Below are 26,365 nucleotides of genomic sequence, written 5' to 3' on the forward strand. Positions count from 1 at the left end.
TATAATTTAAGCGACCTTGATTCTTTGATTTCTTTGTTGAGGTTGTTCCATAATTTTACACCATTCATTGCAAAACTCCGTTCCTTTATCTTGGTTCTGAATCTTGGTTTTTTTTAAAGACTTCTATGCCCTTCAAATTATAACTACTTACTCTTTTTTCAAACATATTTTGAATGTTTATTGGTAAGGTATTGTTATTCGCTTGGTACATTATTTGTAGTAATTTCAAATCAACTAAATCATGAAATTTAAGTACCCTATACTTAATGAACAATGGATTAGATGGATCTCTAAATCGACTGTTGCCAATCACTTTTAAAGCTCTTTTCTGCAAAATAAATAAAGGTTGTGTATAAGTTGTACATGTTGATCCCCATATTTCTACACAATAAGTCAAATATGGAACAATCAATGAATTGTACAATGTTAATAATCCATAACTATTTAATGAATATTTAACTTTATGCAAAACAGCAATGGCTTTCGCTATCTTTCCTTTTATGTAATTTATGTGTGACTTCCATGTAAAATCTTCATCAATCATAACTCCTAAAAATGTTGTTTCTTTTACCCTTTGAATGTCCATTCCATCTATTTTTAATGACATCATTTTTTTAACTCTGTCATTAAACAACATGAAATTTGTTTTATTAAGATTAAGTGACAATCTGTTTATATCAAACCAATATTTCACTTTTTCCAACTCTGTATTTATCACTTGTGCTACTTCCTGTATATCTGATCCAGAGTAAAATAATGTTGTATCGTCAGCAAATAAAATGCTACCAAGTACATTAGATATATTCACAAAATCATTGATATACAAAATAAACAGTTTGGTCCAAGTACCGACCCTTGTGGTACTCCACAAATATTACACAATTCTGATTTAGTATTATTTATCTGAACAAACTGTTTTCTACGATGTTTTCTCGTATTTTCTAAGTAGCTTTTTACCCACTGATGTGCAATCCCTCTTATTCCATATTGTTGTAACTTGTGAAGCAATCTTGAATGATCGATAACATCAAAAGCTTTTTTCAAGTCAATAAAAATACTTACCATATAATCCTTATTATCTATTGCTGTTGATATTTTCTCTGTTAATTCCATAATTGCCATAGCTGTCGAATGTTTTGTTCTAAATCCATACTGAGCATGATTTAAAATATGATGTTTCTCAATGAATTTATCCAACCTTGTCACAAAAACCTTTTCCATAATTTTAGAAAACTGTGGAAGCAATGACACTGGCCTGTAATTTGAAACGTTATGTTTGTCTCCATTTTTATATAATGGGGCTACCTTGGCAATTTTCATTTCATCTGGGAAAATTCCTGTTGACAGAGACAGATTACAAATGTAAGTGAATGGTTCAATAACAGTTTCTATTACACTTTTTACAGTCATCATGTCTAAATCCTCATAGTCAGTTGATCTTTTGCTTACACAGTTTTTTGCAATATTCCTTATTTCATCTTTTTCCACATTGTCAAGGAAAATACTATTGACCCTATTTACAATTGTATTTATTTTATCTTCTGCTATTGGTTTATTTCCCACCAGATTTGATCCCACCTTTGTGAAATAACCCTTTCCTAATTTTCCTTTTGGATGTTGTTCTCCTCAGCGGAGCTTGTAGGCTTTGTTATATTTATTTTATTTTGAGAGAGTCTATTGGACTTTGGATCTCGATTTGTGCAGAGTCTGCTGTCTACTGGAGTAGCACGCTGTTTTCGCCCTGTTATAGCTCCTGCTGTGAATGTACACACAGAACTCTCTGCTGTTTTTCAGGTTGCCTGATCACACAGATGTATTTCTTAGATTTTTCACAGTTATATCAACGACAACACTTATAAGCGTGCACATATCTGAGCCTCTAGCAGAGACTGTTTTTAGCAGGCTGTGTTCATAATGTATGTCCACATGCACTAAGTTTTCTTACAGGGAAGAGTGGTTTCTGCTTTTACAGTGACTGCATCAAAATGAACAGTTATCACTGAAAAACAAGTTATCATAGCACAACATCACACTTATGTACACTTTGCAATTAATCTGCGGCTCTGTTCTTAACAGCTTAGCAGCTACATTTCATTCAATCCCTTGCTAGCATGTTTTCCTCAAACCTTTGTAAATGCTGTTGGAAACACTTGGAAAAATGAGTACTCACAAGTAATTTGTTTTGGCAATCATTGTAGCTCTTTGTTGAGAATGCCATATACTTTGAGTCCAGTGACTGAAGCACACAAAGTAATCCCGGTGTATCATTGGACTAACAGCCTAAATCTAAGTTGCTATGATTGTGTTATTTTTTTCTTTCTCCTCAGGTGACCTCTACTTTGAAAAAGCTGTAAATGGCTTCCTCTCTGACCTTTTCACCAAGTGGAAGGTTTGTGATTTCCTCTCTTGTACTTCTGGTTTCCCCTCCCAATACAGTACAAAATGTTTGACAACTTTTGTTAAAACAGGAGAAGAACTGCAGTCATGAGGTGACAGTTGTGCTTTTCTCACGCACATTTTACAATGCTAAAACTATCGGTGAGTCATTCATGGTCATATTATGACACACATGGATACTGAATGGGAATGACCCCCCTGTCTGTGCAGTATATCTGAGTTCTTGATTTCCTCAGACGAGTTTCCTGAGGTTTTGAGAGGGTCCATTCGACAGGATCACGAGGGACGTTTTTACGAAGACTTCTACAGGTGACCTATTATATGTATAATACCCTATTCTACAGGGCACCGTTCTATTGCGATCCCCCATGATCCAGAAAAAGTGCAAAAACAGGATGAAATGGCTCACTCCGGCTTACTTCCTCTCATGTTGTCTTATAAAGTGCAGACCTGGCAACTGGTGGGCTTATAAAGCACAGACCTGACAACTCACTCAAACTAAAATAAAGATGCGATCTGTGTTCTCAGCCAGAACCGCAACAAATGCTGTAGGCACAGCACCTCATGCGCAGGTGGTCAAATACTTATTTTTGCAAAACACAGCTGTTTCCAGTCCAGTAGGACTGGGAACCCGGTTGTTTTCCCTGATTTTATTTTTATTTTTATTTTTTCCTTCACTAAATACAGTACTGCAGCCTAAACCATAGAAGCTGAGGAGGTGAGGTTTTCAGAACTGATTCAAAACCCTGCTTGTGATTCAGACACAAAAAAGTAAAAGAAATCTGCCTGTAGGGGGCGCTACAGCAGCACTTTGTGTTTTGGTCTCTAACTCCCAATTCATACATTGCACTTTCAAGTGCCTTATATGGGCACGCTCACTAGCTCGTGCTAAATCTCCTTAGTTATTGGAAGTTATTAAAATGAGCTTGATGGGCCTTAACTTACTTACTTATTTCTCAAAATAAAAGAAACGTCCTGTTAAAAATGCGATACAGTAAGCTGGACTCATTTTCATACCGGTAACTCCGATCTGGACGTACTCACCCGTCTGATGCACAATGGTGCAGAGAGGCTGCCTGATGAAAATAGTTTAATTTGCACACTGGGGCTGCCATCAGTTTCAGAAGTTTATATCTCAAAATTGGCTAATCAGAGTTGTACCAAATTTGAATCTTGGGACAGATCTTACTTGAAATCCATAAGTAAACCATGAATGTTGAAGGGGAGCATAGCCTGAAGGAGCATGGTAGCTCAAAAAAAGCCAACTTTATAAAGGAAAACAGACCACTGGGAACAGCCAAAACAGAAGGTGTTGCATATTTTTGCAACAGTACCTCATATAAACATGAACCTTGCCACAAGGATACAGAAGAACAAGCAATGGCTATGTAACAACTTTGACAAACGTTTGTTAGTAGGGGCGCTATAAATGCAAGAAGAATAATATGAAACAGTGTGCACAGAATTCTATGAAATTTGCATAGTATGATCAGGGATCGTGTCTCAGTTGAACCCTACATTTTGATGATGATTGCATCAAGTGGGCGTGTCTCATTATGCAAATGTTGTCCATTCGGCTGCTCCGGGGTCGCCACAGCGGATACAAACAGATCCGAATTGGTATTTGGCACACATTTTACGCTGGATGCCCTTCCTGACGCAACTCCAGTGTAACCTGGAGAAACGCACACAGCCACTGGTGTTCCAAAGAGGTCTCCTATCCAAGTACTAATCAGGTCGCGCACTGCTTAGCTTCTGAGATCTGAAGGGATCAGGCTCACACAGAGCAAATCGGCTGCTGTGCCTCATTATGCAAATGATACTCGAAAATTCCTCCCCCCTAAAAATTTTAAAAAATTCACCAAAATCACCTGTTTGTCCTCCAGAGCTGAAACATTTTCAGTGTATCCGGTGTATAAAGACCAAACATTCATACACTGATACCTATGGTCTACTTTGAAGGGATTCACTCTATAGTTTGCAAAATATGAAAAATCATATTAAAATTAATATTGTTCCATAGATTATATCAAATTCCACCAAAGTTGACAAAAACATTCTCTTTCATGTAGAAATGAAGTGTTCATCTTTTTTACATTTGGTCCAACATTTATATTTTTTTTATTTTATTTTCAAAATAAAACATAATATTGGGGGGGGGGGGGCACACATACAGCTGAGCAAGCTGACTTTTTTTAATGAATGATAAAGATCTATTCATGTTACTCATATACCAAGAATTACATTTATTCAACTGCAGGTGGCAAAGGTGGTAAAGAAAAATGCATTTTGGCTTTAAACTCCCACGCTGTGCATCAGTCAACAATCAAACAGTTAATCAGAATTAATCTGTTCCCACATTTGGTTATGTGGTCAATGGACAATCAGGTGTTTATGTTATTAAGATGATTAAGTCCAATAAACATGGTTCAATGACAGACAAATGGACAAAAAGCTGAATGCCAAATTTTGTAGCAGTTGGTCACAAGTTGGTGTCACAAGTAGGGAAGAAATGATCTGAAATTAGATGCATATCTCAACAACTTTTCCATCAAAGACCAGCAATACTCAAAGAAGAATTTCCATTATGAATAGCTTTAAATTGCACCGACTGATCACTGTGGATGCAGTATTGCTCTGAAACGTGCAGATGGAGAAGTGTAGAGAAGGCCAGAAGGAGTTGCATTGTTTGTGGATTTAAAAAAAGCTTTTGACAGAGTGCCAAGAGAAAAAATGTGGTATTGTATGTATGGTATTATAATATTATCCTAATTGGATTAAAATTGGAATTTTGCTGTAGTTCTAGTCATGGTCTGACCACATTCTCCTCCTCCTTTACTCTTAGTTATGCTGACTGATTTCACCGTTGCCTGGGACTGCAGCCTTTTGAGGCAGGTCTTTGTTTTCTGAGCTGGGCTGCCCCGCTTGCATACATTCTTTCATGTTACCGTTGCCTGCGATCAGCCTGCCACTCTGGTCCCGGTCCTCATTTCCTTTGCCATTCTTTCTCCAGTGTGGTCTGCTGAGTCTTTTTGCACTACAGGTTGTGGCATATGTAGTTTGTGCAGTCTTCCAGGTTGTGTAAATTTTGTCATGTGTTTCTGCCACAATCCTGAATGCTGCATAACTAGTTGAAGAACTGCACTTTTACACATGAACTTGTCTTGCTGCAAGTGCAGATCTATCATCCCAGACTGGAGTGGCCATGTGACATATTGCAGTGTTGTTTTGAAAACTTTGTGTTTACTGAAGTTGTCTTTGTGGATGAACATCTGAGAAGATTAAATGTCACATCTGTGCAGAATAATAGAGGGAAATGGGTATAAACCAAAATCCTCCTCATGGTGCTGCAGCAGCAACTTGGCGTCTTTGATACTTCACTGTAGTCAGTATTTCACGTTAAGTCAGAATCTGAATTAATAATCACAGTTGTGACTTATATGTAGCAGTGGTCTGTTGTGTTTGATGAGTACCATGTGATTAGGGTCGTGGCTCAGAATGAAAGACGGGATGAGTGGACATCATTACTGGTCACTATCAAGAAGCTCTTCATCCAGTATCCTGTCCTGGTGCGACTGAAAGAAACGGGTAATGAATGAGGCTGGAGTTTTTACCACAAATCTTTCACTCAAGCTTCTTTACTAACTGAATTGTTGTTTGTGTTTATATTCCTGCCAGATGGTTTTCTTGGTGGTTATAACTCTACCGCTGCTCAAGGGAACTACTTGGAAGCAATTAACCTTTCCTTTAATGGTTAGTACTATAATCTAATCATAGAACTGCTGACACCTGTAAGAAAACATTGATCACGATCAAGGCCCACATTTAACCAGACACGTCACTCACACACACAGTCATCTATCAGATTTTGTAAATGAATGACAAAAGCTATTTGATGTAGATTTTAATGCTTCTAATACCATATTGTAGTGTTTGTGGAAGGACTTACTAAGGCCCAGTTAAAATAAATAAATAAATAAACATGGGTTTATCATCCCCACCCGCAGGCTGAAATCAGCCCGCATCAACTTTGTTTTTATTTTTTATTTTGGTGAATTTCATTGATGGCAGTATAGCTGGTTCAAGAACTGGCACATTTGCTAGGTGGCGAGTGTGCTTTGGCCAAGGACGGTCATTGACAACCACAGTCAGTTGTCAATGACATGTCACTCACTGACAGTATGCATGTTTATCACGTTACTACCGTGCAGTACACTGACTGTATTCAACATGGAAACAAGATTTATTTAAAAGATATCTGATATTTTCAGTTTCTCACTTGGTATGCAGGTAATGCATGTGTAGTTTTTCAGGTTTGAAATGACGTTGCATGTACTTGTTTGCAAAAAAAAAATCCGCCTGCCCTCACCACTTTTTTCTGATCTCAAGGATGATAAAGTTTTTTTTTTTTTTTAATGGGGCCTGTAAAAAAAAAAAATATATATATATATAATAACAAGCCAAACAAAAAAAACAAAACAGTCTGTGTCTCCTTCAGTTTTTGACAAGCACTACATCAACCGTAACTTTGATCGTACTGGCCAGATGACTGTGGTCATCACACCTGGTGTGGGAGTCTTTGAAGTAGATCGTCTGCTAATGATTCTAACGAAGCAGCGTATGATTGATAATGGTGAGTGTGACCTTTAAAATGCACCACAAGAACATCAACATATTAAACAAACCTTGGAACACAAAAATTAAATAAATTTATTAAATATAAGGTTGTGTGAAGTTAATGTTGATAAAGCTTACCTTTCTTCTGTTAGGTATTGGTGTAGACTTGGTATGTATGGGGGAGCAGCCATTGCATGCAGTACCATTATTTAAGGTAATCATCCTGACACTAATTCACTATGTACTAGAGTACAACCCCAAATCAGAAAAGTTGGGATGATATGGAAAATGCACTCCCCTTCGCCTCCGAAAAAAAAGAAAGGAAAAAAAAAACAAAACAAAAAACCCTGCACTGATCCATGTTTACTGTAGAGAAAACTGACTGTAAAAGTTATGATTTAAATGCTTAGATTTAGAATAAACTGGCTCTGTCCCAACTTTTTTTGGAATGTGTTGCAGGCCTTAAATGCAGGAATGGATGTATATTAAATGAAATGAAGTTGACCACACAAAGCATGAGATATTTTGGGTTCATACTGTTTGCAATGATATAGAGGTCAAAGTACATGTCAGGATTACTGCTTCTTGTCCTATATTGTCCCTTCTTTTACTAATTTGGGGTTGTACGTATTTAAAAGTTACCGATGATCTCTGTCATTTACCTGTAGCTGCACAATAGAACCATGCCTGGAGACTCTCGTTTGGGAGATGACTACAACCTGCCTCACTGGATCAACCACAGGCAAGACACCAAGTTTGCCACAAGCTTGTTGAGAATAAAGTGAAGGAGTAGAATCTCAAAATGCACTAAAAAGTAGACTTGTTTGATTTTCAGTAAATGCTCCATTTACTACCCACGGCCAAAATATGGCCATCAGGTATTGCGAAGGCCTTGCGTCCATCTGTCTGTGCTCACCATAAGTCCAGTCCTGTTACTGCCAGTCTTCAGATTCACAGGAAGCATTCTTGGGAGACAGACCTTGGACAAGTTCCAAGATGGCTAACCTTGACCTTTTTTAAGCAGTCAAAAGGCCACATTCTGTTTCCTGTTTTTATGCTCATACTGCCAAGGGTATTTTAGCATTGTGTTATTTTTTTTCCTTATACTACAATGAAAATCATGTCTGTTTTGAAACGGGCATGTTCAAGAGACATCTTTTTTTGTAATCTAATTTTTTTCTCACTGCACAGCAAGTGGCCTAGACGTCATTATGTGCAGGGAGTCAGTAAGTCGTGTAACATTTTGCCTGAGCGCGCAAGTGCTTAAATTGTGCTGACGTGATTGCAACCAGACCTGGTATATGCATTTTGTATAGTGACCCCAAGAAGCCCATTTATTTTGGTGTAAAAAGGTTAAAGGTCAAGCTCACTGTAGCATACTTCATAAAAATCCGAGACCAATAACGTCTGTAACTGCCTGATTGTCACCACACATGATATGTGTGTTAGGGCCCTGTCACACCTTGACAATTTACCCAGCATATGCCGACGTACGAAAAATGTGCCGAATACGCTGGATATGTCAAATATGTTAATGCAGCGATACCATGGTGATTTAGCCAGTGCATGCTGACAGCCCACTTTCCACCAAGCGGTTCTGGTTGGTACTGCACTGTATGGTACAGGGGCGGAATGGTTAAGTCTGGCTTGGTTTTCATTTCCACCATCGGCAGAACCATTTTGTTTGACTGGCGGAACACTTAGATATTGACAAGCACGTCATCGAGCATGCATACGCTGTCACACGACCCCGCCTCTCCACATGGAGGCCAAATAGAGTAATTTAACATTTCAAAAATTTTATTTTATTGTATTTTTGTCTTTTTGGATTGTGTGATTTATTTTCATTGCCTGCATAATGCTGAAACATTGATTGATGCCTGTGGTAAACACTGACGTGAATGAATGAGGCGCTGACTCTTTCAACTTTATTCGACAAGTGGCATTCTCTAGTTCAGGCTAAAGGTGCCCTAACACTTACATGACTTTGGTCAGTGTAACTTGCACGCACTCTGCTGTGCAGGAGAGTAAGCTTGTCGTAAACTCATTGTAAACCATTGTAAACTGTGCGCTGCTTCGTGCAAGTGCGCAAAGAAAATTTTGAAATGTTCAAAATCTCCATCACGCATTAATGATGTGAACTTTACGTGAACATTGCGCAAACAATTCAAAAACACTGTGTGAGTGCAAGTGACTGCGTCAGCACACCACAGCGTAACTCATCTGATCATTTATAACGAGATGTTAAATCTATCATAAACATACTTTTACAGCTGCTTATAATAAGGAATGAACATGCAACTGTTTTACCAAGCCATTACAAAATAAACAACATTACAAATGAATTACCAGTTAGACTGTTCCAAATATGTTTTCCGAGAGAGAGAGACAGAGAGAGAGAGACCCATATCCATCCATCCGAAACAGTCCTCTGTGATTCCAGATTAGGATTGTTTTCAACAGTCAACTCTGAGAGAAAATGTTTAATCTGCTATGAAATGATTATTTTATATATGCAGCGTCCAGCGCACAAAGTGCACCGTCCAGCGGAACAAAGCACAGCATCTAGCTGTGAACACAGCGGGTGGGATTGTCATGACGAAGTGCGTACAAGTGCACAGATCAAGGTTGTGCAAGTGTCACGGCACCATAAGAAATACATTGAGAGCAGACAAACACGAGGTGACTTCTTTAAAAACACTGTTTCTTCAGGCATGACAAGGAACTAAAGTATTTTCAGACACTGTTTTCCAAAGTCAGGATACTTTATGTGGATATGTTTTCATCAGGCTGTGATGATGAATCTGACTGAAATGAACATGTAAGATTAAGAGTTAAGACTGCTACATCATATTTATGCCATGTGTGAATGTTTTTAACATTTGAGACAGTCTGAACTGTTCACATAACTGCAGGTTTCAGTTATTGAGCCAGTCAATGGACAGCATCAATGGACATATTTTGACTTATAAATAACTTACAAGAAACATGTCATCAATCACATAACTTACCTACAATTTATGGTCCGCGTGACACATGATCCATACACTGGCATACGTCGAAAATATTGTGCATGCTCAGCATTTTTCAAGGTACTAGCTGTATCGCAATGTATATCAGCGTGCTCTTAACTTATACAAAACGTACCCATAACTTATTAGTCGTATGACAGTGTTTTTAGTACACTCGGCATACGCTGGCTTAATTGTCAAGCTGTGACACGGGTTTTAGGTATATTGACCCCAAGAAGTCTATTGACTTTGGAGTTAAAGGTCAAGGTCACTGGCACATACTTTGTAAAAATATTAACATTCACAAACAATTAGTACACAAAAATCTGTGCTTAAAGTGTGCGTACACATATTTGATGCATAAATTCTGGATTCATCAATATGTTAATACCTGAATCTGTTTGTAGTATGGGAACAAATTTAGAACATCCTCAGAACATGCATACGCACAGATGATGAAGGCCCAGTTGTCCTATATTAAAGGAATACAGTCTTTGGGTTTTTACCCGAGGCTATCAAAATATGGCAGTCAGATATTGCGAAGGCTTTGTGTCTGTCTGTCCATCTGTCTGTGCTCAGCATAAGTTCAGTCTTATTACTATCAGGGTCTTCAAATTCACAGGGAACATTCTTGGGACACAGACGTTGGAAAAGTTCAAAGATGGTGAATCTTGACCTGTTCTAAAAGGTCACATTCTGTTTACTATTTTTATGCTATGAATCATGCAAATCAGTTTTTTTTTGGGGGGTGGCGGGTGACAGCCAATCAGAGTATAGAGGCACTGTGACGCCATTGGCTTGTCTCTCTCTGTGGCTGCTAATTCAACATGGCAGAATTTGCTCCCAAACCACTGTGTTTCTGTGTAAATATGACAAGTTTCTCATATACGAGGTCTCTTAGATAATAAACCGACCCTTTTATTTTTTTTTTTAACTATATGGATTTGAATGACATGCGATTACGCCAATCATGCTTGAACCCTTGTGCGCATGCGTGAGTTTTTTCACGCGTGTCGGTGACGTCATTTCCCTGTGGGCAGGCCTTGAGTGAGATGTGGTCCCGCCCTCTCGGCTGAATTCCTTTGTTTCACACGCTGCTCGAGACGGCGCGCGTTGCTTTATCAAATTTTTTTCTGGACCTGTGAGGAATATCCGAGTGGACACTATTCGAGAAATTAAGATGGTTTTCTGTGAAAAGTTTAACGGCTGATGAGAGATTATGGGGTGTTTCTGTCGGTGTAAGGACTTCCCACGGAGCGGGACGTCCTGCAGCGCTTCCAGGCGCTGTCGTCGACCTGTTTCGAGCTTAAAACATCCTAATTTAAGGCTTAATTCACCCAGGACATCGTGAGAGAACAGAGAAGATTCAGAAGAGGCCGGCATGAGGAATTTATGCGGACATTCCACTGTTTAAGGACATTTTTTTAATGAAAGACGTACGCGCAAATTCGCCGAGTCGTTTCCGTGACGACTCGGCAAATCTGTGCGCCGCGACAGGAAAAACACCTCCGTGTTGAAAACCATTTGTAGAATTCAGGCGGCTTTTAATGGCTTTCAACAAGTGAGTAACTGAGAAATTGTTTAACAGCTTGGGCATGTTCCAACTTGCCCGTTAAGATTTCCAACGGAGGTTTTTTTCCTGCCGCGACCCCCCGCGGTCGGGTCCAGCCCGACATGCGACTCTGCCCGCACGTTCTTTCATTACAAAATGACCGTTAACAATGGAATGTCCGAATAAACTCCTCATGCTGACTTCTTCTGAAAGTTCTCTGTTCTCTGACGACTTACTGCGTCAACAGAGCCTGAAATGTGGAAGTTTTCAACTTGAAACGGCGAGACGCTGCCGCCTCGAAGCGCAGATCGCCGTCAGGCGCCGTGGACCGTCCTTAAAGCGACACTACCAGACCAAAATCTCTCATCAGCCCTTAAAATTTTTACCGAAAACCAGCTGAATTTATTGAATGGTGTCCACTCAGTTGTGCCTTACAGCAACAGTCTCTGAGCCATTCCTAAACAATGAAAAAAATCGACGAGCGGGTGGACGACTCCTCACTCAAAGACTGCCCACAGGTGAATGACGTAACCGACAGGCGTGAAAAAACTCTCGCATGCCCACGAGGGTTCAAGCATGTCTGATGTAATCACACGTGATTCAAATCCATATGGTTTTTGAAAAAATAATAAGGTCGGATACTTTTCTAATAGACCTCGTATTATGTAAAAGGTAGCGAGAAATAAACACTTCTAAAACTGAAAACTTGGGTCTTCAGATCCAGTGTTTGAGCATAGTCCATTTTGCAACTGCCATAGTCAACCCTCATTTGCTCTCATGGGTATAGCCGCACAGGCATCAGCACCATAGGCAAGAAGCCTATTAATTTCTCAAAAGGTCAAAAGTCAAGCTCACTGATGTGTATTTTCTAACAATCTTGTGGGTGAAATAACTTTTTTTTTTTTTTTTTTTTCCAACTGCCCGATTATCGCCAGTGTGAGCTTATCAGTGTTTGCCCAGGGCGCTAAGGGTTAGTGCAGACTATGTGCTTGTTGCTACTGTAATTACGTTTAAATCATATTTTTTTAAGCCTCTTTTCTGGTCTCTGGCTTAAATTTAATTTCTGCTTTCGTTTATTGTTCTGATACTAAAAATACTGCATGGTAAATAAAGTATGCTATGACTGTCATTGTCAGTGCTGTGTAAATTGTAGCACAGATAATTTTGGCATCTTGTTTTTTTTTTTTCCTCGCTCTGTCTTTAAAGCAATCTTTTTAATGGAAGACTTCTCTCCTCACATATACTTCTGATCATTATTTGAAGAATTTTCATTGTTAGAGAATTTGCATATTATTTAGTGTCTCTCTCTTCGTCTAAATCCCACAGTTTCTATACCTCCAAAAGTCAAAACTCTTTCAGCTCCTTCACACCTCGAATCAAGCTGGCTGGATGGAAGGTACAGTCACACATTCATTACAACTGTGCTAGTTTATCACTTCATTCTTCAAAACGTTTTCTCCTCTGCTCTAACATTTCATTTTTATTGTACATTTAGGCAGAAAAATACAAGGGCACCAAAGATCATAGTAAGCTGAGTGTCTGATCTTCTTTTAAAGAGTTGAAGTGTGAAGAAAATAATGTTTTCCAATACTCCTCTCCTTTGACTCTTTCAGCTCTTTGTGCTACAAAGGACTCTGAAAACAGTTTGCCTATACAAGTGGACTATGATGCCTATGATGCTCAAGTCTTCAGACTTCCTGGTCCTTCACGAATACAGAGGAGCACAAACTTGAGGTATGTGGACATGCTACGCTCAGTTCCATTAAAGTCACTCACAGTTCAGCAATAAACTTTGTTTTGAAGCACTGTTGCACAAACGTGACTGCATGTATCTGCCAGGATGGGTCGAGACAAAGAGACAAGTGGTCGGAGGAGCTGGGGTTCAGTGGAGGTCAACACAGGCATCGGTGCTTCACCCCCTGTTTGTTCTGGAGGTCATGACGAACAGCGTAGCCTGGCTTTTGACAATAGTTTCGGCCCTGTGTCCAACATGCTGCTCATACCCCGGCTGCCCTCTATCCAGTATGAAGTCAGTAGCTCCCTGGGCTACAGCAGCACCAGAGGTACCTCAGTAGATATCACATTTGGTTTATTATAGCTTGTAGAGTTGCAACAAAAATGAAATATTCTTTGCAACAAAAGGGGAGGAGGGGGGCCCTGCAGAGAAAGTTTGGCAACCAAATGCTGTATACAGTCAGATTGTGCAATCTCACCTGGCAAACCATTTCAGTGAGAAGGTGCACAAAATGAAAGGGGTCTGTTGCTCGCCGACCTCTTCTTTTTCCTTGGGAGACACATCCTGCATTCATAAAACAAAAAATATGTGATGGCACATGTATCAAGATCATTTACATTTAAGTTAAAAATAAAACCTTAAAATATGTTACCATAGTTTGATTTGGGTTCACTCCCAACTTGTTCCTTTCTCCAACCCTCCTCTACAGGAGGGTCAGCCAGTTATTTGATCATGCTCTCCAAGTTGGTAGTGGCCAGACATGGACAGAATCTTATCAGAAGATTGTCCAGATTGGCAGATTTGGTTACCTTTTGGTGTTAATCTGGTTCTCCTCTTCAAAGTTTTTCCTGTGATTCTTTCTCCACCATTCTTGACTTGTGACACCATAAAGGTTTATAACAATGACATACAATTGTTTGGTTGGTGCTTACATAGAGAGCTATAGCTTGTACTTGGATGTACCACATACAGTTGGAATCCAAACTGATCCATGTTTTCCACTATGTTATGATTTGATATTGCAGTAAATCCATATTAAAGCCTTCGTATGTACTGGCTACAGTTGATGTTGACTTTGGGTTTTACTTCTCCCGTTGGTTGAGGTATTCATTCCCTGAATAACTTTCTTATGATTTTGTCCGTCAGAGTTGTTGGAGAAGATGATGGGGTCTCAGCGGGAATCGAGTGCTCCTGGAAGGTTTACAGTGGGAAGTGCTGAATCCACACTCCATATACGACCAGGAGGTTACACCCCTCAGAGAGCCCTTATAAACCCCTTCACCCCATCCAGGATGCCCATGAAGCTCACGTCCAACCGCCGGCGATGGATGCACACCTTTCCTGTTGGTAAAATGACATGGAGTTGACACACATCTCACTTCTTCATGCAGTAAGGAAGGATGTTCAGATAGTCACATGATTTTCAAGCAAATCTGGCCTCATTACTCAGAAATGAAATATTACATATTACTTGACATGACTTCCTTTGGTTATTACTCATATATACAATCATCAATTTACTTTTTTCTGCCCAATTGTCTTGTGGCTTCAAAGTTAGAGATGACTTTTAAATTACTTATTTTGTGTAAGAAAAGTTTTATTTGAATTCTTTCATTTGCTAACAAAATTTTAACTATTAGAGAAAAAATGACTCATAACCATCCCAAAGACGTATCGTTATCTTTGGCTGCTTTCAGTGATGCCGGTATTTGGTTAGACTCTTTCTCTCCGATTGTTCTGTCTGAGTTATTTTCATTAGTTACTTCATCCAAACCATCAACATGTTTATTAGACCCCATTCCTACCAGGCTGCTCAAGGAAGCCCTACCATTATTTAATGCTTCGATCTTAAATATGATCAATCTATCTTTGTTAGTTGGCTATGTACCACAGGCTTTTAAGGTGGCAGTAATTAAACCATTACTTAAAAAGCCATCACTTGACCCAGCTATCTTAGCTAATTATAGGCCAATCTCCAACCTTCCTTTTCTCTCAAAAATTCTTGAAAGGGTAGTTGTAAAACAGCTAACTGATCATCTGCAGAGGAATGGTCTATTTGAAGAGTTTCAGTCAGGTTTTAGAATTCATCATAGTACAGAAACAGCATTAGTGAAGGTTACAAATGATCTTCTTATGGCCTCGGACAGTGGACTCATCTCTGTGCTTGTTCTGTTAGACCTCAGTGCTGCTTTTGATACTGTTGACCATAAAATTTTATTACAGAGATTAGAGCATGCCATAGGTATTAAAGGCACTGCGCTGCAGTGGTTTGAATCATATTTGTCTAATAGATTACAATTTGTTCATGTAAATGGGGAATCTTCTTCACAGACTAAAGTTAATTATGGAGTTCCACAAGGTTCTGTGCTAGGACCAATTTTATTCACTTTATACATGCTTCCCTTAGGCAGTATTATTAGATGGTATTGCTTAAATTTTCATTGTTACGCAGATGATACCCAGCTTTATCTATCCATGAAGCCAGAGGACACACACCAATTAGCTAAACTGCAGGATTGTCTTACAGACATAAAGACATGGATGACCTCTAATTTCCTGCTTTTAAACTCAGATAAAACTGAAGTTATTGTACTTGGCCCCACAAATCTTAGAAACATGGTGTCTAACCAGATCCTTACTCTGGATGGCATTACCCTGACCTCTAGTAATACTGTGAGAAATCTTGGAGTCATTTTTGATCAGGATATGTCATTCAAAGCGCATATTAAACAAATATGTAGGACTGCTTTTTTGCATTTACGCAATATCTCTAAAATCAGAAAGGTCTTGTCTCAGAGTGATGCTGAAAAACTAATTCATGCATTTATTTCCTCTAGGCTGGACTATTGTAATTCATTATTATCAGGTTGTCCTAAAAGTTCCCTAAAAAGCCTTAAGTTAATTCAAAATGCTGCAGCTAGAGTACTGACGGGGACTAGAAGGAGAGAGCATATCTCACCCATATTGGCCTCTCTTCATTGGCTTCCTGTTAATTCTAGAATAGAATTTAAAATTCTTCTTCTTACTTATAAGGTTTTGAATAATCAGGTCCCATCTTATCTTAGGGACCTCGTAGTACCATATCACCCCAATAGAGCGCTTTGCTCTCAGACTGCAGGCTTACTTGTAGTTCCTAGGGTTTGTAAGAGTAGAATGGGAGGCAGAGCCTTCAGCTTTCAGGCTCCTCTCCTGTGGAACCAGCTCCCAATTCAGATCAGGGAGACAGACACCCTCTCTACTTTTAAGATTAGGCTTAAAACTTTCCTTTTTGCTAAAGCTTATAGTTAGGGCTGGATCAGGTGACCCTGAACCATCCCTTAGTTATGCTGCTATAGACGTAGACTGCTGGGGGGTTCCCATGATGCACTGTTTCTTTCTCTTTTTGCTCTGTATGCACCACTCTGCATTTAATCATTAGTGATCGATCTCTGCTCCCCTCCACAGCATGTCTTTTTCCTGGTTCTCTCCCTCAGCCCCAACCAGTCCCAGCAGAAGACTGCCCCTCCCTGAGCCTGGTTCTGCTGGAGGTTTCTTCCTGTTAAAAGGGAGTTTTTCCTTCCCACTGTAGCCAAGTGCTTGCTCACAGGGGGTCGTTTTGACCGTTGGGGTTTTACATAATTATTGTATGGCCTTGCCTTACAATATAAAGCGCCTTGGGGCAACTGTTTGTTGTGATTTGGCGCTATATGAAAAAATTGATTGATTGATTGATTGATTTCCTCAACAATTAAAATTTGTAGAAGATAAGTGGTAGTTTCTATCTTAAAAGCTTCTGAACAATAGCACCTATGATGTTGTGGCAGCTTTTCTAAAAATACGCAGTGCAAGTTATGATGGTTCTAGGCGGGGGCAGTGAAATGCATTTTGATAATGCATTAAAATTGAACATGTTCGGGTGAGACATTTTATTTAAAACTGTTTTCTTACTCGCACAGTTTGTTACATAAATGGCCAGCATGCCTGCATCAGTTTGTCACCAATCATGCATATTTAATTCTTTTAATACTCTAAATTGACTGTAGGTATGAATGTGTTTGTGTGTTGATCCTACAATGGACTGGGGGCTGTCCAGGGTGTACCCTGCTTCTCACCCAATAACTGCTAGTGGAGGCTCCAACTCCCCCCTGTCACGTTGAACTGGAATAAGTACCTTTAGAAAAACCATGTCACAAGTTTATGTACAGAAAACAAAGATGGCTTATCTCAAATGTGTACATTTTTCCCCTTTTTAAAACCTCAGCAACTTTTAATTTTCAAATAAAAGAGCCTTCTCCTTCTCTCAGCAGCTAAGTTAGCCAGAAATATTTTAATGTCTTTTTGCCAATTGAAAAGGACACGGATCCCAATCTGTCATTTTCTGTGTCCCAATCTGGGTTCTTTCTTTTAAATAAATGGTCTTATAGGGTTAGGGTTAGACAGTTGGTCCAGATGACATACCAGTGGAGGCATGGAAATGTTTAGGAGTGATGCCAGTGGAGTTGCTAACCAGATCCTTTCATAGTAAGTCCCTTCGGCTGCTCCCTTGTTTGCACTCGGGGTCGCCACAGCAAATCCAAGGTGGATCTGCATGTTGAATTGGCACAGGTTTTATGCCGGATGCCCTTCCTGACGCAACTCCACATTACATGGAGAAATGTGGCAGGGGTGGGATTTGAACCCGGAACCTTCTGCACTGAAACCAAATGCATTAACCACTTGGCCACCACCCCTGCTGCTAACCAGATCGTTTCATAAAATCTAGAAAAGTGAGAGGATACCTGAGGAGTGTCGAAGTGTGCTGGTTCCTATTTTTAAGAACAAGAGTGATACACAGGACCACAATAATTAGAGGTATGAAGTTATGAGAAAGAATACTAGAAGCTAGGCTTAGAAAGGTGGTAAAGGTCTGTGAACACTTATACGGTTTCATGCCGAGAAAGAGCACTACGATGCAATGTTTGCTCAGAGAGTGCCGATGGAGAACTACACAGAAGGCCAGAAGGGGTTGTCTTTTGTAGATTAACAGAAAACTTATGATAGGGTGCCAAGAGAAGAGTTGTGGTATTGCATGAAGAAGTCTAGAGTGACAAGAGAAGTACGTGAGGGTACAGGATATGTACAAGGACAGTGTGACAGTGGTGAAATGGAAACTGTTGACCTGCTGTGGCGACCCCTAACCGCAAAATTTGAAAGAAGAAAAAGAAGGGTTAGGGTTAGAGATTGCTTTCAGAACAAGTTGAATGTACATTAACAAACGTGCTGCATAGAATACAGAATATTTCATTTACTTTATCAAAATTTTCAGGTTATTGTCTAAAAGAAGAAGTTTAATGCCATTCCTACAAGGAAAAAGTTGAAAAGGTACATTCTTTGTGCCAAGTAAGAAACAGTCAGGTACGTAAGTGGTTGGGCAGTGATACAATTTTTGTAATTTGTCTCTGTTCATCACCATAATGGAGTTTGAAATGGTTATAACATTTTCAAGTTGTCATAAGCAACTTGGTGGCTTCCCTCACTAGCCTTCTTTTTGCACAGTCAGTCAGTTTTTACTTCACTCCCCAGAGGGGGACTGAAGTACTGTTTTTAGTGTGTGTGTGTGTGTGTCTATGCCCACCCGTCCGCCTGCACCTGATAATACCTGCAATGTAGTCTAAGGGCCCCTTCACACATAGCATGAATCAGGGTGAATCATGGTGAAACAGCCCAAAAGAGTGAACCCCAAAAACATCGAGCTGATGTCGGGAGGGGCACATGGTCGGGCAGGCATGAACGATACCGCTGTGACGTTTTGTGAACGCTCACGAAACAGTGCGAGCAGCTGGCATGCCACATGTATGTTGCTTTGCAACGCCACACTCGTGGGGGCACCTAGACAAACTGTGACCACTCAAAAGTGGTCACCTGTTCACTATTTTCATCCTGACTGGACTAATGGCACCACATTTTCTAAGTGCTCTGCAAATCGTATTGGATGTTCATGTGTAGCAGCTGGAATTTGGCCGAGAGAGGGATCGAATGGGCTCTCACACAGCACTCTGTCTTTCGGCCGCTGGTGTGGTATGGTTTGTAGTGACAGGTGTACAAGGCGTTAGAGGCGGCTCTGATTTTTCACAAATGTTATGCAATTCCTCCTTTGTGTGCTAGTTGGCTTCAATCATGTTATGTGTGAAGGGGCCCTAACTGATGAACTGACCGACAGAGCTTCATGACCGGGTCACAAGCCCAATTGATAGTTTAATAATGATTATTTGATAATTTTTTTGACCATTTTTGTGGGGGCAACTTTTTTCATACATTTATTTTAGATATAATATATTGGGGGCAGCATGGTTGCTTAGCGAACCCATGACCTTCTTGCCTCACAGCAAGAAGGTCATGGGTTCGATTCCCGCCTCTGGCCTTTCTTTGTGGAGTTTGCATGTTCTCCCCGTGTTTTTGTGGGTTCCCTCCGGGTGCTCTGACTTCCTCCCACATTCAAAGACACAGGTTAGGCAGATTGGAAACCTTAAATTGTCCGTAGGTGTGCATACGGGCGTGAATGTGTTTGTTTGTGTATATGTGGCCCTGCAACAGATTGGCGTCCTGTCCAGGGTGTACCTTGCTTCACGCCCTATGACTGCTGGGATAGGCTCCGGCCCCCGCGACCCTTACTTGGAATAAGCAGTTGAAGATGATTGTGTGAGTGTGTATAATATGTTGCATTGTTCAGAAAACACAAAGAAAGGTTGAACAGTTGGTAAGAAGATTATTAAAGAATATCTCATTAATTGTTATATTCCACTAGTTGCGTGAATGGAATGAAATCTGCTATCTCTGATCGCCTTGTTGAGTTGACTTTAGGGTTGGTCATGTTGCAACCCATAATTGGCCAAACACATTACACAATAATTTAAGTGAATCACATGATTGTTAAAACATAAAACAAGCTGGTCACAATGGTGAAGTATTTTTGGTCCTGTGATTGTTACCTCTGTCTGTCAGCAGGCTTTTTCTAAGACTTGCAATGAAATATTGTACAGCAGTCAGTCTTGAGCTAAGGAAGAGTTACTTAAAATTTTAACCAGATACAGACACATTTAAATGACTTTCACACATTTTTAATGTCTAAACTAAGAAAACAAAGAAATCACAAGTATTCACATCCTTTGCTCAATACTTTGTTGATGCACCTTTGACAGGAATTACAGCCTCAGGTCTTCTTGTCTATGATGTCACAAGCTTGGTGCACCTATCTTTGCACAGTTTTGCCCATTCGTCTTTGCAGCACCTCTGAAGCTCCATCAGGTTGGATGGGGAGCCTCGGTGCACAGCCATTTTCAGCTCTCTCTAGAGATGTTCAATTGGATTCAGGTCTGGGCTTTGGCTGGGCCACTCAAGGAGATTCACAGAGTTGTCCTGAAGCCACTCCTTTGGTATCTTGACTGTGTGCTTAGTGTCATTATCCTGCTAAAAGATGAACCGTCGCCCCAGACTGAGGTCAAAAGCTCTCTGGAGCAGGTTTTCATCCAGGATGTCTCTGTACATATCTATATTTCATCTTTCCCTCAATCCTGACTAGTCTCCCAATTCCTGTTGTTGATAAACATTCTCACAGTATGATGCTGCCACCACCAAGCTTCACTGTAGGGATGGTGCCTGATTTCCTCCAAACATGACGCCAGTGAGTTCAGTCTTTGTCTCATCAGACCAGAGAATTTTGTTTCTCATGGTCTGAGAGTCCTTCAGGTGCCTTTTAGCAAACTCCAGGCAGACTGCCATGTGCTGTCTGGCCACTCTACCATACAGGCCTGATTGGTAGATTGCTGCATAGATGGTTCTCGTCTCTCCACAGAGGAATGCTGGAGCTTGAGAGAGTAACCACATCGGGTTCTTGGTCACCTCCCTGACTCAGGCATTTCTCTCCCCATCGCTCAGTTTAGGCGGGCAGCCAGCTCTAGGAAGAGTTTTGGTGGATCTGAACTTCTTCCATTTATGGATGATGGAGGCCATTGTGCTCATTCACATGAAGCTCAATTTCGAGCTTCGTGTGAATACTTATGTACATGTGATTTCTTTGTGTTTTTATTTTTAATAAATTTGCAAAAATCTCCAAAAAAGTTGATCATTGTCATTATGGGGTATTGTGTGTAGAATTTTGAGTTAAAAAAATATCATCCATTTTGGAATAAGGCTGTAATGTAACAAAATGTGGAAAACGTGTAGTGCTGTGAATACTTTCTGGATCCACCATGATAACAGTGTGCTTCACTTGTGTTGTTTAGGACCGTCTGGAGAGGCAATCCAGATCCATCACCAGACCCGACAGAACATGGCTGAGTTACAGGGCAGTCAGCAGAGAGACCCTGCCCACACTTCTGCAGAGCTACTCGAGCTGGCCTATCATGAGGCTACAGGAAGGTCAGATACATCTCCCACTGTTTCAAAGTATGTTGACCAGACTCATAGTTAGCTAAATCTTTTTTGTCTGTTTTTTCCAAAGACGTACAACCCCACGACAGATGGGAGAGAATGGCATTTACGCTGGCAGGGTGGAAGGGTTAACAGGAGGTCCAGAGAGCAGTGACAGTGGTTTGTTGCCTACTCAAAGTCTTCATCCCCTGAAAACAGAAATGCTCTAACCCTGCTTCTTCAATTGTCTTTCTGTCTGGAGCTTTTCTAACTGCAAAATGGCATTGATATTGCCGTTGTGTTTGCATGATCGATTTGGTCTCAAAGTAGAATTCCACCACTTTCCCTTTTTGCTCATTGGATCAGTCTCAGACTACATTAGAAGAAATTCATCACATATATCTTGATGTCTGGGAAAAAAACAAGAGAATTCAGATTAGCCATTGCAGAATTAGAGTCAAATTACTTTGTGGCACTTTTTTGGGACACCCTGTACTAACAGGGTGAGCTGTCTTATTGTAATTGTGAACTGAATGAACATAAATACATTGCCATTTCTTCTGCTGTTCACCTTCTGCTGTTTCTTTGTTTTTGTCTTAATGACAAAAGCTTTAGTTACTTTTATTAAACTTTTTAGTTACAGTGTTGTATTTCTTAAAAGTATAAAAATTGATTCATATCTTATTAGATTAAATTATGAGCAGAATGTGAGATTTCTTTTTTTGCATATAATTATGACTTAACCTTCTGAGCCCCACAGCTGCCGGCATGTTTCGAACTTTGAGAAATTTCCACCATTTATTATAGCCAGAAGCTTAGTTATTGGCACATTTTCGAATTGCCAGCGGTCCATGAACAACCAAACATTTCTGCCAGGGACATTAACCCTGTCTAAGCATTAAATTGTGCTGTTTCATCAAATTCACTTTATTCAAGGTGTCTCATTTAAAATGAACTAAAATAGGCAATTTGCTGTGTCTAGAAAAACAAAACAAACCTGCACTCTTCAGTGGTGCTGCAAAGCTTGGACTTGGGTGAGACAGTCAGTCACATGACAAAAATTCAATGAATCTTTCACTGGATTTCACCCTGAGGCTGACTGAAGTGGAAAAAACAATGGGGAGTTATTGTGGCAGAGATAGTAGAACAGAAGAAGAAACATTTGGTGTTCATTTTTTTAAGTAATTCAATTTGTTTCTTTTTCTTCTTTCATGTTTATGTCATTATAACTGTTATACCTGTAATATCTGCAACCGCATTGTCACTATTAAGATAGCTCAACACTTCCAGGTATCCCTTTTATATGGGATTCACGTGCCCCCTGGACTTATTAGTCTTGGACAAGTTTGGCCGTGAGCATCCTGTGACTCTTGTGACCTAGTTAGAAGTAGGTCATGGTGAACACCTTATTGCCAGCATAACTCACACTCATACATTTAATTGAGACAGTTTCATTACATGTTGTACTTTTATGCATCAATCTTTTCCTCGGGGGGAACACAGAAGACCTGTTGTCGACAACTAGAAAAAAGCTGTTCTTTTTAATCTCTCTATCTGCACCAATAATTAGACATTCCTTCACTGAAATCTTAAATTGTAGCAGTGTCAGTTAGCAATGTTTTGATGTTATTTTGCTTTGTGTATTTTTGTATCATATATATTAATATGTTTATATATTTGGTAAATTTATGGTGTATCACTGAAGCATGTTGTTTTGTTTTTTTGTATAGGAAATGTTATCAATCGCTCCTCAGTTGAAGACTTTTCCTTCAGCGGTGCTGGTCCAAGTGAGTCCTTCGTACGCTCAAAAACAAATCGACATTTAATCATATGAGTCAAACGTGGTTTTGCACCCAAAAGTGACAGTCTGGTTGGTTGGTTGGTTGGTTGGTTGGTTGGTGGATCTTCTTAATCAGTATACTGATTTAAAATAAGGTGTCCTTACCCTGAGTGCTTATTCAGCTTTGGCAGGCAGGTTTCTCAGCGGGGTCTACAGGGGGTCACAGGTAATCAGGCAACAAAAGGACTCTTATTCCAGGTTATGTGGTTCTGGGTCACCCTCTCCTCTCCGTATCCTCTCCAAATGAACTTTTAACGGTCTCTTTTCCTATCTGTCCATCTTGCTGGGCCTCTTCTTGTTGATGTATAATTTAAGTGCTCTTTTACAATGTTACCCAATCTAAAAATCCTCCAGATAAGATCATTAGCCTTCCTGTAATATTCCTATTTGCATTCACCAAGCTTTTTGTGTACTGTGTGGTGTCTTTGCATGGCAGGGCTCAGTGTGGTAGAGTATTTCTCTTCATTGTAGATTGGTGATTTTGGTGGTACAGGTCTCTCTCGCTCTTACTCGCAGCATCCATAATTCAGAGTCGTTGCTCACCTTCTGTATTTATGTACAATTTGATTTTTGATTTTACTCACTTTGTAGTTCATTCTTGTGCTTTGGGCACTGTTTGTACATGCTTGTGAATGACTCTGATCACAGCCTGATTATCGTGCACTACAATCTGCATGTTTGATCGCTGCTCATCTGTGGGCTTCTCAGGAATCACTGACAGAAGCAACGAGGCCAGTAAAAATAACACTTTACTGTTTTTTGTTTCTTCCCCTCCTCCCTTTTTCATTCTCTTCTATTTGCTCTGTTTTTCTTTTTCCACATTTTTCACCAAACCGTTTCTTTTCTATCAAACCGTTTTATTTTTCCCTCCTTTCTATTTCCATCCCTGTTCCCCCCCCACACATGTACCGTCTCACTCTGGGTACATGCATTTTGTCTTGCTGTGGGGATTTTTTGTTTGTTTGTGGTGCTGCTGAAGCTCTACAGCTGTCTGCACCCCCGACAGTGCCCAGTTTCTGCTGCACAGTGGGGGTTGACTGGAAGTCTCTGACCACACCGGCCTGCCTGCCCCTCACCACGGACTACTTTCCTGACCGCCAGGTGCTGCAAAATGACTACACAGAAGGCTACTACGACCTGCTGCCGCACAGTGACCTGGAGAGGTAGTGCATGTTATTCTTCTGCAGCAAATTTGTGAACAACTTGCCTGTTGATATATTCTGATGTTGGTGCCAAATTTTGTTGGCACTTCAAGAAAAAAAATGTTTGACTGATGATTTTCACTTTGTCAAAGTGACAGAATTCTTTGACTCTTTTAGCATTAGTCAGTTCAGGTCTGGTAGCATGCGCAAGTGTTGTGTGTCACCACATCCACCACCCTGTAGAAACTCCAAAAGTCCTGAATGTCCCAGGTGGACCACAGGTCCATCCTCATCTTCTTCAAGTACTTGTCTTTCTGCTGCAACCAGGTGATACAGTGCATCCAAAAAGTATTCACAGTGCTGCACATTTTTCACATTTTGCATCTGACAGCCTTATTCCAAAATGAATGAAATTCATTTTTTCCCACAAAATTCTACACGCAATTCCCCATAATGACAATGTGAAAAAAGTTTTTATGAGATTTTTGCAAATTTATGAAAAATAAATACTTAGAAATCACATGCATATAACTTCACAGCCTTCACCATGAAGCTCAAAATTGAGCTCAGGTGCGTCCTGTTTCCACTGATCATTCTTGAGATTTTTCTACAGCTTAATTGGAGTCCACCTGGGGTAAATTCAGTTTACCGGACATGATTTGGAAAGACACACACCTGTCTACATATAAGGTCCCACAGCATGTCAGAGCACAAACCAAGCATGTTTGGAGGAAACCAGGCATCACAAATCACCTAGCCAATACCATCCCTACAGTGAAGCATGGTGGTGGCAGCATCATGCTGTGGAGATGTTTTTCAGTGGCAGGAACTGGGAGACTAGTCAGGAGTGAGGGAATGATGAATGCAGCAATGTACAGAGACATCCTGGATGAAAACCTGCTCTAGAGCGCTCTTGACCTCAGACTGAGGTGACGGTTCATCTTTCAGCAGGACAGTGACCCTAAACATACAGACAAGATATCAAGGAGTGGCTTCAGGACAACTCTGTGAATGTCCTTGAGTGGCCCAGCCAGAGCCCAGACCTGAATCCGATTGAACATCTCTGGAGAGTTCTGAAAATGGCTGTGCACCGACGCTCCCCATCCAACCTGGGAGCTTTAGAGGTGCTGCAAAGACGAATTGGCAGAACTGTCCAAACGGCTGAATCACAATCAAGTTGACCAACTGTGGTGCACAAGAGGTGAAAAATGAAGTTCCTCAGATGAAGATGAAAATACTTCTAAAACAATCTATGATATCCAGAGCTCAATCCCTGAAAATATTTTTGAAGTAACTGTCTTCATTGCAAAATTACAGCGCATTGAACTAGACGTTAAATTTTGAAATTGGCTATGTACGGCTATCTACATGCTATTGTAATAGCTCTCTTGTACGTGATTATATTATCAGTTTTTAGGTTGTGATTGTAGTGTTCTTTGTTTGTATTGTCAGAGATACATGTGACCATAGTTCTTGGTATGGACTGTACTTTTTACAGGAAAGTTAGCATGATGTTAAACCAAATATATAACAGAACAAGGATAATGAAAGCAAGGATAAGTAAATAATTTAGGTAATGTACAGTAGTGTTCAGAATAATAGTAGTGCTATGTGACTAAAAAGATTAATCCAGGTTAGTATATTTCTTATTGTTACATGGAAAACAAGGTACCAGTAGATTCTCACAAATCCAACAAGACCAAG

General features: G+C 40.1%; 1 protein-coding gene across 4 annotated transcripts in view; it reads left to right on the top strand.

Moving 5' to 3' along the window:
- depdc5 (DEP domain containing 5, GATOR1 subcomplex subunit) overlaps positions 1 to 26,365 on the top strand; it is a 96,551-nt gene that overhangs the window by 10,685 nt on the left and 59,501 nt on the right. For all 4 annotated transcript variants that reach the window (XM_034182719.1, XM_034182716.1, XM_034182718.1 and 1 more), the window contains exons 10-26: positions 2,328 to 2,389; positions 2,469 to 2,538; positions 2,634 to 2,706; positions 5,882 to 5,985; positions 6,076 to 6,150; positions 6,896 to 7,030; positions 7,167 to 7,228; positions 7,683 to 7,756; positions 12,904 to 12,973; positions 13,073 to 13,103; positions 13,191 to 13,311; positions 13,417 to 13,640; positions 14,459 to 14,659; positions 21,553 to 21,688; positions 21,771 to 21,859; positions 23,410 to 23,466; positions 24,499 to 24,682. In XM_034182719.1, the coding sequence (XP_034038610.1) occupies positions 2,328 to 2,389; positions 2,469 to 2,538; positions 2,634 to 2,706; positions 5,882 to 5,985; positions 6,076 to 6,150; positions 6,896 to 7,030; positions 7,167 to 7,228; positions 7,683 to 7,756; positions 12,904 to 12,973; positions 13,073 to 13,103; positions 13,191 to 13,311; positions 13,417 to 13,640; positions 14,459 to 14,659; positions 21,553 to 21,688; positions 21,771 to 21,859; positions 23,410 to 23,466; positions 24,499 to 24,682 (1,768 nt within the window). The remainder of the gene's footprint in view (positions 1 to 2,327; positions 2,390 to 2,468; positions 2,539 to 2,633; positions 2,707 to 5,881; positions 5,986 to 6,075; positions 6,151 to 6,895; positions 7,031 to 7,166; positions 7,229 to 7,682; positions 7,757 to 12,903; positions 12,974 to 13,072; positions 13,104 to 13,190; positions 13,312 to 13,416; positions 13,641 to 14,458; positions 14,660 to 21,552; positions 21,689 to 21,770; positions 21,860 to 23,409; positions 23,467 to 24,498; positions 24,683 to 26,365) is intronic.

The sequence above is a fragment of the Thalassophryne amazonica genome, chromosome 12 (assembly GCF_902500255.1).
Source record: "Thalassophryne amazonica chromosome 12, fThaAma1.1, whole genome shotgun sequence".
Taxonomy (NCBI): domain Eukaryota; kingdom Metazoa; phylum Chordata; class Actinopteri; order Batrachoidiformes; family Batrachoididae; genus Thalassophryne; species Thalassophryne amazonica.